At 32.0% G+C, this 15,808-nt stretch overlaps 1 protein-coding gene across 1 annotated transcript in view; it reads right to left on the bottom strand.

Moving 5' to 3' along the window:
* Positions 1 to 12,631, bottom strand: part of LOC119831303 — a 15,594-nt gene extending 2,963 nt beyond the window's left edge. The window contains exons 1-9 of the mRNA XM_038354603.1: positions 12,453 to 12,631; positions 3,938 to 4,059; positions 3,511 to 3,619; positions 2,739 to 2,851; positions 1,388 to 1,500; positions 1,208 to 1,286; positions 950 to 1,080; positions 408 to 521; positions 7 to 21 (exon numbers count right to left, since the gene is read on the bottom strand). Coding sequence (XP_038210531.1) covers positions 7 to 21; positions 408 to 521; positions 950 to 1,080; positions 1,208 to 1,286; positions 1,388 to 1,500; positions 2,739 to 2,851; positions 3,511 to 3,619; positions 3,938 to 4,059; positions 12,453 to 12,515 — 859 coding nt within the window. The 5' untranslated portion in view covers positions 12,516 to 12,631. The remainder of the gene's footprint in view (positions 1 to 6; positions 22 to 407; positions 522 to 949; positions 1,081 to 1,207; positions 1,287 to 1,387; positions 1,501 to 2,738; positions 2,852 to 3,510; positions 3,620 to 3,937; positions 4,060 to 12,452) is intronic.
* Between the last annotated feature and the right edge of the window lie 3,177 nt (positions 12,632 to 15,808).

Raw genomic sequence — 15,808 nt, 5'->3', positions numbered from 1 at the left:
CCACGCATGCGAGCGCTGCAACTAAAGACGAATGCATTTGTCATAAAAGCTTATAACTTATTTCTGGTTGCAAGCTTACTTTTTGCGTTAGCTTGGGCACATATTCTTAACATATAACAAGACTTATAATGAGTTAGAGAATTTGATTCCATAAAATTCACACTTTCACACTATGCAATCGGTTTGTTTCGGTTTTCGGTTCGACTATCTCTCAGGTGATGACGGATTTTTTGTCTGCTATTTTACTTTTTTTGATAACATGCAAATACTTTCATAGAACCGTGTTGAAAATATAAAGATTTATAATGGATTTAAATTAACAACGATATGATATTAATTATCCAGTCTAGTCGTGACAATGGCAACGTACAAATAAAATAAAAAAGAATATTAGGAAACATAGGTACCTGCACTATCATTTGGATCGAGGACGAATACTCCGGTCGAAGCTGTGACTGTGCCTTCCTCATCTGTTGGTTCAGCTCCACCATCAATGGAACAGTCCACTGTTGCACATGTGCCTGAAAAATTTAACTTTTTCTTATTAATCATTTCATAATATACCTTCTTTTAATTAATGTTTCTAGGTTTGTAGCTCTAAAAGGTGTTATAAATTAATATTACAACATTCTTAAATGAACTAAAATGATCGTTGGGCGGAATTTTAACCTACGTCAACCTATCGTGGCGACGCTTGACCTTTGGCTATCCAAAGTCCAAATGTAATGTTAATTAAAATAAGTTAGTAACAAACAACTACCCGTAGGTATTTAATAACAGTTATCATACTTCTTTAAACTCAAACTCAAACATTTATTTACTCAAGTAGACTTCTTATAGAACCACTTTTGAATTGTTATAACACACTTAAAACATTAACCATTTATATATGGTTACGTCGCTCCTCATCTAATAAATACTAATTGTTATCTAGTTTTAAATTGCATACCTTTGCAAATACCTATGTCACATTGCAGATTTATTTGCGACGAATCCGAAAATCTAAACATGGAGGCAATAGCCAACTCAGCACTATTTGCATCCGATTTTGTGACTAAAGACTGCTGCTTTACAGGACACCTGGAAAAGTTTGATTAGTTCAGTATAGTATGATAATACCATTTGTAGTATGCATAGAATATAATTATTGTTATAAATGGGTTCCTTAATGGAAGTTATTGTATAAATAAAGGAATAAGTTCCTTACCCTCTTTTATCTAGAAGATCTACAGTATTGTTGCGCATATTGAAAGCAAAACAGCTCTTCATACGAATTCCATGAGTCCCTGAAAATAATGAAACAATTTATTAAACTTCAATATCAAGCATTATTTAAAATCCTGTGTTGTTTAATTCTTAAATAAATTATGGAAATAGAAGTGCTTACCGTCAGGTTTACTCATTTCAGCTCGAAGGGTGTAAGGCATTCCATAAGCTGCATTTAATACTTTGCGTCCCTCAGAATTCAACAATCGTAGCGATACAAGGGACGTTTCGTTTCTGCAAATTAAATTTAAAAAATGAGAAAAATTGCACTTGTAGAAACAAAAAATGATTGAGATAAAATATGATGTATAGCAGTAGTAGCTTGCCAGTTGTATATGTCACCGTTAGATTGTAAAGATCGTTAGATTACAATCTATCTAGCAAGATTGTAAACTATCGATAGATTGTGAACCGTATCATTATGATTGCAATTTGACTCATTATTCTTCGCTATATTGTAATCTACTGAAGTGAAACCGTTAAATTACAATCTGTCCCGCGTCAAATTGTCAACTATCTGCAAATCCTTCCTGATTGGTCGGTCGCATTGTTATTTAATGAGATCACTTAAGTTCACAAGCATCAAAATATTAAAACACGAACGATTCATGTAATTTAGGTTATGTTGCGAAACAAACACTAATTCGTTGATATGTCATTCAAACTGCTTTTCTTGGGTTAAAATAATTTTTTAGGTTCACAACAGTTTTATATAAGTTATTCGAAAGATATAAGTTATTTTCAAGACAAAATCAATTTATAATCACGAAAACATAATTGTTTAGATTCGACAACTAACGAAATAACAAACAAATATGGCGTGGGTGACGGGGGCACATACCGTGCAACCAATCAGAGCGCGAGTTGCATTCTGTCCTACGCCGGTTCACAATTTGACCGCTTCCCATCGATAGATTACAATCAAGCGAAAAATTATGCGTTTAATTGCAATCATAATGATACGTTCACAATCTATCGATAGTTTACAATCTTACTAGATAGATTGTAATATAACGATGTTTACAATCTTACGGTGACATATATTATACCTACAATCTTCAGTTATGTGATAACTAATCTTTTTTTTAAATACAGTTAGCGTTCTACAAATTCGATTAATGAAATGACTGATCAATTAGAAAATGCAATTTAAAATTGAACTCTTTAAGTTTTACTGACTGGATTTATTATTCATTATGTACTGCGGATAGACTTCGCCTTGTGGACTATGAATCTGTTATTCATCACAACTGCGTCGGTTGATAAATATGATGTATGTACATTTGTAAATATTCAATTCTATCTAGTGGGAAAAACTCTAACAACTTAATGATTAAAGTGACGTCAATGTGGATACTATTTGTAGAATGTCGGGGATAGCGTGTGCCATTTAGCAGCGCTAATGATAAGCTGGAATTAAAATTACAAGGTAAAAATGTCAAATAACCTGTACTGTATATAATACTGTTTACCTTGCGTTTCTGAAGCCGGCCTTGCCGCACGTGATGACGTAGAATTTGTCATCTGCAAGCTCTAATGTTCTGTGCACTCGGACTGCAAGAGGTAGCGAGCGCTCGTCGGTGCGCTGGAATTTTGATCAATTATTATATATTTATGTATATTAAATAAGTTTTATATAATGATTGATGACGTGTACCTAGTTTTTATTCTGAAGGTACCTCACTGATTCACAAATTCATCTTACGGATAGTGCAGTTTGTAAGCACTGGTTTTACTTCTTGTTGTAAGAACATTACATACTGTGTAGCTTCATTTTGAAAATCTGATTGTAAATCTTAGTATCTACTTATTTATCTACGTATATATCCATAAACCTATTCGTAGGGAATGAATATAAAGCGATAGAGTGCATTTTAATGGCTATTCAAGGCTGTATGAGTGACGCATTTTAATATCTGTTTAAAATTTATCACGTATAGTGTATTGTGGATATTTTTTCCATTGTGTATTAGCAGTTATGTAAATTACAATCATGTTATAAATAAAATGCAGATAAGCACGTCTATGTTATGTTATTTCATTTGGATGCGTTGTCGGATCAGGTGATCTGTATTATTCTTGACTGCTCGTGGTACGAATGGGATTCTTACATTACCCATAATCATGAAAAGTCTAAAGTTAAAAAAAATTAGATCTTGTAAAGTAAGTGCTTTTATTTTTGTTTGTTGCGTCTTTTAGTAATATATAATAACGTTTTTCGTTTCTAAAGCATCTGTTACTTACATTATTCCAGTACACTCCACAATAATCTGGTGAGCCTTTTACAGCGTTGAGGTTTATGTCGAAGTTTAGCGATTCGCTCCCGTTGCCCATCGCCATACATGGAGGAGTCCTTTAGTAAAATAACATAATACTTTAATATACTTATGACACAATAATAAAATCTAACACAGGATTTCTACAAAAATCATGAGATTTTATTGCATAAGTTATTCATAAATGGATATATTATTCATATTAGCTTCGTAATCTTTTTTAAGTAAATATTGTCAAATAGGTATTTTAGTTTGTTATCATATTCATGTATTGTTCTTTTTCCGACTATAAAAAATAAAAAAAAATCATTTTCTTTTGTTGTGTATTTACATATATACGTATTAAAACTATATGTTTAAATTATTAAAAACTGTACAATTATGGTTCGTATTACCTATACTCTCGGGCGTGTGCGACCCCATTGAAAGGTTGGGTGAAGTTGATTCGAATTGACATAACTCCACTTTTGCATGTTGCGGTCACGACAGGCGAGAAGTCTCCACTGCTTTCTGAATTCTGAAACGTATAATTGAATAATTCAAGTTTTGCATAATATTAAAATGAATACACACTATTGATAAATTCAAAAACATCGTCATTTCGAAGGATGTTAAAATCTTAGATCGGAAAAATGTTGTTCATATTTTTTAACACACGTTCAGGTATTATGTTAATTCATCTGTAAGTTTATTAATATTTAATGGACAAGAGTCCGAATGTATATCTGGTGTGAAAAATAAGTACAATAATTATAATGAATAGTTACAGTGAATTAATTTATTTCTATTAAATAATTGATCATTGTAACCTAAACACGAATACCATGGCCGAGGGTCGTGTACACAAGAGCAATAAGAGAGAGGGTCCTTGAGTCGATTACTAAAATTCAATGTATTTGAAAACTTTCTTGTTAGTCCAAATATAGAACGCTAAATGACTTCAATCTATACCAATATCAAAAGCTGAAGAGTTTGTTTCTTTGTTTGTTTGTTTGAACGCACTTATCCCAGGAACTACTGGTCCGTTTTGAAAAATTCTTTCAGTGTTAGATAGCCCATTTATTGAGGAAGGCTATATATGGCTATATATGTACCACAGGCGAAGCCGGGGCGGACCCCTAGTAACGAATATGACTACTTGATCAGGCTATTGAAAAGAAAAACCTTGTCAAATTTCGAGTTTAACTCAGAACCTTATTACATCACTCTTTTTTTCAATATCTTCATTTACAGCATTGCAAGTGAATTCCATTTCCACCTAATCATCTTTTTTTTTAATATTTGGAATATTTAAAAATTGCATACATTTAAAAATTTTTGAAATTTAAGAGATATAAGGTATCTGTTCTTCTTGCAACTGCTGATATGTATCTCAAAATTGCTCGTTCACGTTAAACGATTGAACCGGTTTGGGAGAGATTTGATTAGCAGATTGAATTTTCTGGTATAACATAAATGATTTTTGCCTACATTTGAATTGAAATTTTAAATAATTATTTATAACAATTCACATAACAAGGTGATAACAAAACTATTCTGAATAGGTATATTTTACTCACCTAAACGTTGTTTTTATTAATATTTGATAGTCTTTAAGTAGCTTTATCGCAGTAGGGAGCATTAAATTCACATAACTAAACAAATATATCTCCTTCAGATTTTAGCTGGTTTACGTCCAATTCTAGGGTCATGTCCTGGGTGACCGGCGCTCACGATTCTATCTGCCCGACCTACTCTGATATCTGCCTAGGATTATCGGAGAGCTATCATTATCTTTCCACGTATGGTGTTCAAAAATACCGTAATATTTCCAAGTATGTCTGTGTTAGTATGTCCTTCTATAGATATTGTTTTACTCAACTGTAAAAACCTCAATATGACGTATGGACGGAGGCTTGGATCTTATCAATGGTATGAATACTTTATTGTTTCAAATACATTATATTATGTATAATAATGAATTTATTTTGAAACGTGTATTTATTGCATTAGTGATTATTTCGCGTGAATAAACACAAACAATTAACTAAAATAAAAGTTAGAGATTTTTAAGAAAAAACTAAATAGCCTTTAAATTGTCAGAACTAGAAAAATTTAAATGGAACCACATAACAGGCACCAGCTTATAATTAAAAAAAAAAAGAATCATAAAAATCGGTTCACCCAGAAAAAGCTATTTGGTAACTAACACAAATATAAAGTAGAATCGATAACCTCCTCCTTTTTTGAAGTCAGTTGAAAATAATAGTTAAATCTCGCTGCATTACATTATTGCGACCACAACAATTCCTAGAAGCCAATGTCCGTTCACTTTTGAATAGAATTCGAGATAAGTCTTAGTGCTTTAATAATATGTACTGCGGCTAAGATTGCGACGGATTGTCAATATATGGGAATGTACTGGCATGCATAGGGTTGAGGTCAACGCACGCTTGACCACTTCGCTGCTTGACGACTTGTTGGTATTGTTGAATATTCTTTGAACTTTCAACACTTTAAATTGTTAAAAGTTATTAAAGATTTTTCGGTCAAGGCATGTTCATTTATTTAACGTGAAACTGGATATTAACATTGTTTTAGGATACTATTACTCACTTATTTATTAATGTAATTGTATATTGTGTACTAATGAGCTAATAGAGAAATGTATCATATTACAAGTTCTTTAAAAGAAGGTTGAAAATGCCAAAATCATAATTATAGTAACAATCTATACTTAAAATAATTGTACTAATCCCATTATGATATAATGTAGCAGTACATTAAATCTACGTTACAAGATTACTTTCAACGATAGTCATCTCAGTTACATAGCCTATTTCGATAGGAAAGTACATCTCTTGCATTAAGGATTGAGTGAAATATAATTATTGGAAGATTTCCGGAAAGCCGATAAAGGTTGAATCCGTTATGAAGATCTCTAGTAATTTCGAAATGGGTAATTGTAACGGCCGACATTCTTTTCATTCAATGTTAAAGCACATAGATTGTTTTGTTATTTTACAGTTACACTCCAATATTGTGTTGAAGTTATTAAGCGTATTTTGGGGCAATAAACACTCAATTCATTAGGCCACTTAAACTACCAAATATATTGTGGTTATGTTTGTTAATAAAGCTTAAATACGTAGGTAATAAGTTGATGAAGATTTTACAACATTAGATATATTTACATTAGATATATCATATACCTTTCATCAACTTTTGCTATACAAGTGTTTACCATGAGTACTACGATTATCTTTATAAGTGTGTGGGTTGGCAGCTGTCACAAGTCCTCGACCTTTTTTGGTTTCTAGCGTTTGCGATGGTCTTTCTTCTACAATTGGTGCTAGCGATGAGGATAAAGTGCAAGTAAATTGAAAAAATGATTAATTTTTTCCACGCCCGTTTTGTCTCTTCTATTAGAATAGAACAAAATAGAATAGAATAGAATAGAATTGAATAGAATAAAGTTTATTTAAAAAAAACAATGTTGATTAAAATATTCGAGTCAAACTTTAAAAGCTTTATTTATTAGATTTACATTAAAATTTAAATTCACAACCTTGAATGGCGAGGCCTAAGTTACTAAATATATTCAAAATGTGGTTACATTTTGTCCTAGGGCGTTTGATATCTGTGAACTAGTTTTCGTGTAGCCAACATCACATAACGTATCTTTAAATCTTATTTTCAAACAATTGTTATATTATTAACATTGTTGTCACCGCAAACATGTTCGCATAATATCGTGTAACCTGTACCCATTTAGAAACATTACATAAGTCGAAAGATCTTTATCCCAATATGTATCGTGGTTGATGTAACCAGTGGACCAACCGGTTCGAATGGCCCCATTATTTACGGCAATTTACGTTATATACCATTGGGCGTAATAGAAGATTATAGAAATCTGCAAAACAATATCGTATTTATTTCTTATCTTCGCAAGCTTTCAATAAGTCGCATTCGCCAGCTTTCAATGTTATTAAATCATAGCGGAAGACTTAGAAAGGTAATTATGTGAAAATAAACACAATCGCGATAGATTCCGAATGACAATCATGCTTTATTACAGACGATTTAAAGCAAACTGTTCATGTGTTTATTGTTGTCTCTAATTTGTTACTTCCCATAGATATAATATTGCTAGAATTGCGAAGCTCTATGTGAATGAATAGGAAGTCATTTGACATGATTAGCGCGCAGGCTTATTACATGAATATACCGATAGGCGTCGCTAATCGTATGTCTTTCGTCACTTGTAAGTTGTAGGCCAATTGATGCTTGGCGTAAATAATTGGATAGCAGTGGTGGCTCAATGCTTAGAACCTCGAACGGAGCGAAAAATCGGGGGTTCGAGACAAGACGAGTGAACAGCAAATAAAATGATTTTTCAACTTATCTGCACATTTGTCATGTCACCACTGTTGGAAAACTGCTGGTAAATAAAAAATGAGGAATCCGACATATTGAAGAATCAATAGTTCGCAGACATCTGACATGTGCCAACCAGCATATCTGCACATCGCCAGCGTGGTGGATTATGGCCAAAGGAGCCTTGTTCCTACAGTGGGAAATTATTATATAAACTAATGATGATGATGACGATGATGTAAATATAATACAATTTAAACTTTCATGTTTCCGAAGAGCTTGCTCTTGCTTTCTCATTTTATGAGCCTAGACAAATTTTATATACATCTATACTTACTTAAATCAAGTACCATACTTAAAATAAGTCAAAAATATTTGCATATGATGTATTTATTTTGATTTTATACAATTGTGTTCGTATTTTTTCAATTTGGACTAATAGCGATTAGGATAACACTTAATTTGTCAAGGTTGTCTTGTGTTTAACATGTCAAATGCACACAATGAGTTACAGTCATGCCTGCAAATCAGATACTTCACCTTGTACAATGCTACTTTGGCTATGGTATGAGGTAAGCCATCGGTTCTGGATGAGGAAACAAAGGTAAACGTTCTTATTGGTATACGTATATGTAAAAATATATTTAACTAGGCTTAACATTACGTCGCGAGTTAAAGAATAACAATATTATAAATAGAAAAAGGTTTTTACAGATGTGAGTTATTTATATTATGTATATGGATTCGTTTCATTCTTTTCTGTATAAGATAATGTATATTTTGTTTTCTTTTCCACGGGCTCGTTTATTCCACATGTATTCGAATAAGTGCCACGTGTGTAGGCGAGGTTTTAATAAGTGATCTAAGAAATTTAAGATTCTCAAAGACAATTTTTTTTACAATTACAAAGACGGTTTTTTAATTATTCAAATAAATGGCAACGTTTTCCTTTTATATATGTTATATTTACATCAGATTCGTGCATATAATTCTAAAACGCAGCCTTGTTAAAACATTTCAACTAATACAGCTACTTTAATGCTCCTTAAAATTTATAATCTCGGAAATTACTATCAATTTAACTGCTCCATTATGATACGATGATGACCCCAACGATTGTTGCAGCTAATGTTATTGTTGTCCTTGTGAGCCGACGAATTGCGAAACATCTGATAGCAAAGGATGATGTTACTTTTAACATAATAAAGAGTTACTCGAGGTGCAACTTCGCTATTTCCGTAGTGCTAGTTATCATTGCACGATCGACTCGTAACAATCAGAGCGTTTCATTCGTTCTTAACAGCAGGAAATCTGTGAAGTAAATGCAGCTGGCTGTACGTTATACCCGTATTAGATGCCACTTTGCATAATGCAATCTTATTTGCACACATCAATTTATTGTATGTGCATATGATGGATCTGTGTTTAACTAAAAATATTAGCTTAAGTGATGTACTTTAACAATTCACTGGGACGATCAATTAGAAGTCATAGATACCAATTAGTTTCCATATGAACATTAACTAACAAAATGAAAACTTACTAAATAACACGTAAAATTATTATAATTATCTATCTCTAGTAATTTAAATAAACGCTTACGCCATGTGCGTATTTTCTTTGGACATTAAAGAATACTTTAATGACCCTGACCTGTGCGCTGATGTGTAAAGGCCAAAAATTGTGTGCATTAAATTTTGTTGTTATAATGATATTTAAATCCTGATTTTTCAACTTATTATTATTTATAGACCCTGAAGTAGTAATTTTAATTAATTTTATTTAATTAAGTATGTATATATTAAATTACCACTAGCATAAAATATTACCCAATCGTTAAGGTTACTTACTTTAATTGTAACATAATTAATAACCACATGATTTAGGTAAATTATATGGTTATTAATATATATAACATAGCTATTCATTACTTATTTTTAAAATAACTGTACAATAGTATAATTTTGACTGCCTCCTTGGTACAGTGGTTAACGCGTGAGCGTAGAACCGAGGGGACCTGGATTCGATTCCCGATTGGAGCTAACAAAATTAAGAAATTAAAAGCGTTCTCTTGTTTACAATGGAAAAGATATGAATACTATTTTACAGAAATATTACGGAAAAGACTGATCCAATCAGCCGTGTCCAAAGTTAGCGGACGTAATTAAAAATAACAACTCAATTATTTTCGCATTTCCGATCGCATATAAACATGAATTCTTAATAAAGCGGTTGGTATTTGTTATTAAAAGTCAGACATATGTACTGATTCATTGTAAAGGCAGTTCCACCTACTAAGTATGCAATGTGAGTCAATAAGACTTGACTCACGGTTAGGTTCTATGAATGATAGTACTCGGAATAAGTTTTTTTTTGTTTATCAATTGAACATTAATAATATATGTTTAAGACCGAATCACTGGCCGTATACACAAAAAATAAATGTTCAGTTACTAAATAAACCTACAATGCCTTTATAATAATCTATACCAAATTTCCGAATACTTGTACGTTTAATTTTTCAAAATATAATATATTATCTGTGTTCTAGTATGAGTCCAATAATTTATTTTCAAAAGTATAAGTAGTGCCATAATCTTATCTTAATAAGGTTAGTAATATGAATAATCAAAATTCAAATGTTCCTAATGACTACATTAAATCAAAGTTTGAATAGTCTATCCTCTAGCACACGCTCGTAGTTTTGAAGTAATAGATGATAAAAAGTGCTTTGAGCGTTTATTAAACTCTTATTTATCTTGTAAACATTACATTACAGTCTCAGGGAGCGTCTTCTCAGTCTACGACTCAGGGAACGCTGCGGCGCCCTTCCTGCACTATAGGTTAAACCGCCCCTGGCTTTGAGTTTAAAATGAACGACTCGAACACAATTGAATATTAATTTTTTGAAATTGTGTTTGATGTAACTTTTCTTCGAGACACTTATTTTATATGATCGTAATGTGTAGATATATATATAATAAATATTAAATACGCAGTGTATAAATCAGAAGTGAAGTCAAAATTAAAGGAATTTTAATCGAGTACGAACATAACTGGGTTTAAACTACAATTTTATAACAAAATTGAATCGAAAGTTATCCCATGTTGATTTTAATAAAGGTAGAGTATGTATACTAATTACACAGGTAAATAAATATTTTACGAAGGTTTTATACGATTGAATAACGGTAGAGGTTTTAAACACAGATAATGTTTAATATTCAGTTAGTTTGCTAACGAACTCAATGGCAGGAGCATATTTATGAGTACATGCGTAGGCGCCGCAGCCTTGCAGCCAACACACCGTCTTTAGCGGCATTGGCAATATTTCTGACCCTTATAAGGTATTGCTTAACTCAATATTATGATCTAATTCAGCTTAACTATGATATCTTTTTATAAGAAACATTTTTAAAGTCTGTCAAATTAAACTAAAAGTAGTTTAAAAAGTAAAATCCTTTCAAAATAAACTCCTTTTCATGCGCCATCTATAAGGAAATATAGTAATTAAACCAACCAGAGAGGAGTGTCGTGGTTTAAGAATTTATACAGCTGTGTCATAGTATATCGTGTCATAGGATATTGACATAACGTATTTGCGTACCACGTAAATATTAAACAAGACCTTCTTAATTCTTTATCAATTACGTAATGTTGACTATTTTTATTTCATTATTCGCGTATATTATCATTGTAACGTTATGAAAAATTAACAATAAATTAAAAATAGATACATAACATTAAATTTAAATATGTAAATAGCGGGCTTGAATGATAAATGTTGTTTTATGAATGAGTGCGTTACCACCATCTGCGAAACGAATCTGGGTTAAGCATGATTACGTAGTATTACATGTATTGCATATCTCGTAGCGTGTGTATTGTGTTAATTCGCATCTTCAAGTAAACATATCGTATAAGGAAAGGTCAAATTATTATCATTAACATTGTATTCATTTGTTACGCTTTACGCACTACTACCCTTAACTTTCCCTAGTATAAAAAAGCAAATGGTCGACATGCATACATTATATTTTTAAACTTGCAGATAAAGAAAGCAGTTTCTACGAAAACTGCGTTATAACTTTATAGGTTTGTTTGTTAGCGACTAACAAAAACCATGGAAAACGTCCAGACAGTATACCGGTTTAGAATCTTGAAATGCTATCTTGCTTATGAATTTTGTTAAATATTTCTTATAAGTTAATTCATTTACGTCGCAAAAAGCAATATAAATGTTTTTTACGCTATATGGCACAAGATCCGTTGTATGTGGTTAATAATAACGAGATATTATACATTACAAGAAATTTTATATAGTTCGATAAATCAATCTCATATTTGAGAAAAAAATCGTTTTTAATAAACGCTATTGCGATGCTTGGCATATTAATTATTTCATAATTAGATGAGTTAAGTGGAGTTAATTCTAAAAGAGCGGCAATTTAATGGTAAACAATATTACACTACAATCCGTCAATGAGATCATCTGTTCCCAAGGTTCGGTGCATGAACGCGTGTAAATTAGTCGCAACTATTATGTATTACCTGAGCGTTTGCTGTCGCCAGCAGTAAGCCGGCGAAGATACAAGTCCAAATGAGGCACACCATGTTTCACAATTATTAGTCACTGTTGGAGTTAACACGCGAACCTCACCGCGACATGGCGGCCGTTCTGGGCGCGGGGTGGAGCGACACTGCCTCTTGATACCTTTGTCAGAGTAGTCTGTGGCCTGCACGCTAAGTTACGAGACCAACAAACTTACTTTCGGTGAGCGGCTGTGTCCACAACAGCGCTAACGTCGGCGTCTATTGTTTGCATATGAACTTGGAGTTCTTTTCTGAGTGCGTCCCTTTGTTAAGAAAATTGTGCTTTTTGGTATAATTTAATAGTTATGTCTAGAAAGATGTAACATTATAAGAAATCATTCTTACTACCAGATTATATACTTCTTACATAGAAACAATATATTATGTGAAGAACTATAAAAGTTTAAATTCGTATCTAGATATTTAAGCACACAATATTTACTTCTGTTTGTATCAAAATCTACGAATGCGTAATTCAAATACCCATTATTAGTCTCGTAAACAAGCTTTTAAAGTTTTTACCTATAAAAAATTTTCACTGATGTAACTTAATGAGAAATGTAAAAAAATGGAAAAAGAATAATAAATAATTATTATAGTGTGAACGAAGGCTCTGTAAGCACAGTTGCGTTGGCGAGCAGGCAGGCATTACAACATACGCCCACACACGCACTTTAGCCCGCATATTAAGATCGTACTCACACATACACGCTAACAGGTAGAGGTGTAGAGCACCGGCGAATCCTTCGAAATAATGTTTATTTTTATTTTGAATTTCATTAGGTGCTATTTTTGTATTGCTGGAAGGTTTTTACAGCAGATTCGATGTTATAGACTTGCATCTTACTCTTGAAAACGTGTCTTTAAGTGCGAAACCAAATATTGTTTATTAAGTTTTTCGTATTTCTTCCAATCATCAAGTTTAGTATTTAACCGCCTAAAGATGTTTAAGTATTCTTAGATCTTTGCGATTATAGCCAATGAGTCAGATCGTTAACAAACACAGCTAGTGCTTAGATAAACGGCCAAGCCTATTGCACGTTTTATAATTATTAATTATCACTGACCTACATAAGTGAAGTCCCGTGGCCCCTAGTGGGGTATGGGACATCTGATATACATCTGTTTACTTCGTTCACTGACCTACATGCTATTAAATAATTACCTCATTTTTCTATATTTTATAATAAAAATACTTCGACATTTTGGAAAAATGAATAAAATATCAAAAATATAATCTATATTCCGTATAATAAAAATTTAAAATCGTTATCAAAGACAAAACTACATACAAAAATTGGTCTATTTCAGTGGGAATCAATATGGATTGCAGATAATGATAATTATTATGTTCCTCTTGTTCTGTATTTCATTAGATTTTTACTTCTTTATTTGAGCATTGCATGCTTACAAAGATATTTGCAAACAAAAATTCTTTGTCCTAACAGAAACAGATTATAAATGCAAATTTCCCTTAAGGTATGATCTTAAATAGGTACAGATAATTCAAAAGTTAAATCAGTTATGGTAATTCTTATCTTATTCGAAAATTGTGGAATTTAGTACCTAATAAAAGAAGTTAGAAGAGGCGACTGACCCATGGCTTACGAATCTAAAAACTCGCGTTATACTATATGTACTACTAAAAAGCAATTTGCTACTTGGTCAGAGAATAAAATGAAAAGCCGAAATTGCGCCATCTAATTTCAGTCACGTACAACTATGTAATTTAGTTCGGCACGTGAGCGGGCAGGACAGATGGCGTGCCGGGAAATGTTCCCACCCAAAATCAATAAGCCCGGTGGCGTGCGCCGTCCCGCCGATTTTCACTTCAGTTTCACAAAAGGCACCCCCATTTACTTACTTCCCTACCCGTATACGCGTAACCAGTGCTCGCACGCGATAGCTGTATCTTCGGATTTGTCACATTCATCTGTAAGTATATTTAAATACAATTTGCTAACATGAAACCCTTCATTTATCGAAGTGCTTTTTAAATATACAAAGCGAGGGTTTGAATAGACAAAAAAAATTGTGTCAGTAGACAGGAAACGAGTCTGTGTTTAAATGGGTATGTAGGGCGGAGGACGAAAATGAAATGGAGTACAAATACTTCGATATTGTAAAAGACAATTTAATTTTAACATATAAATTTTATATTAATGTGGAAGTTTGTAGTAATGTTGTTTTAATGAAGGCTTTTAATGAACGACAATTAAAATGCCATTGACCCAATTTTGGAATCTCCAATTAATATTGTACCATTATCGTTATGCATTTATAAATCAAATAATACTTTATTTCACTGATTAACGTTAAACTATTACTATAGAAGTCGTGCACCTAAATTATATAGAAGACTCTTTTATTACGTATAATGGGACATAATCGGTTTAAAGTATCTTTATACTACTAAGAAATAGTTAAAATTTCACAATACTTACTAGAAAACTTATATATTTTGAAAATGCGTTAAATTAAACGACCCGGTGCGGATATATGTAAAATAATCCTAAGACGAGTCATCGCTGTATGGTTTTGATAATGATTTAATGATAGTTTATTTGAATATTTTTCAAAACTTTTTTTTTACATTACACTATTAACATTATACTTTAAATCCATCAGACACCATATAGGCCAGGGTATATGGGTTCGTTTAAGAACATTTTATTGAAACAATATTAATTAAAAACTGTGATAGAAGAACATGTAGTTTTATTAAATATTTGCTCGAATGAAATAAGGAAAGAACGCTAGAATTTATTAAATCTTGGAAGGTTCATGAGGCTCTTATATTTCTTTTCGCCGGATAATGATGAATAGCAAAATGTAACACGCGAATATTGCATTATAGTTATAGCAGGATATTAGGTTTCTGAGGTTTAAGCACAAAAAAAAATATAATTCATATTCGTGTAGTTACAGCTTTACTGGTAAACAAAAAATTAAAAAAAAAACGACATCTCTTTTATATATTTGTGCAAAAGTACTAACCAAACCATCGCCATACAATAAAGCGTAAGATATGGGTCGTATATATAAGTTTTATGGCACTTTTATATTCTTTTTATAGCGTATTAATATCGCAGGTTTTGTCGTGATTTCGTTGCCATAGGAGGCTTTAATGGTATAATTATTTACATACAATAACTAGAGATATTTAAACAGTTTTTTTTTTTGCAACAGTTTAATATTAATATTTATTATTTTGTCAGTTACTACAACAATTAATAGACAGAGTATAAAATCACGATGCAATATTTGTACGTCGAAATTAATTTCAACTTGCACAAACGCTGAATAATTTACAT

Source organism: Zerene cesonia, chromosome 13, assembly GCF_012273895.1.
Source record: "Zerene cesonia ecotype Mississippi chromosome 13, Zerene_cesonia_1.1, whole genome shotgun sequence".
Taxonomy (NCBI): Eukaryota; Metazoa; Arthropoda; class Insecta; order Lepidoptera; family Pieridae; genus Zerene; species Zerene cesonia.
Note: the sequence above shows the minus strand (reverse complement) of the source record. Positions and strands in the feature narration are given on the sequence as shown.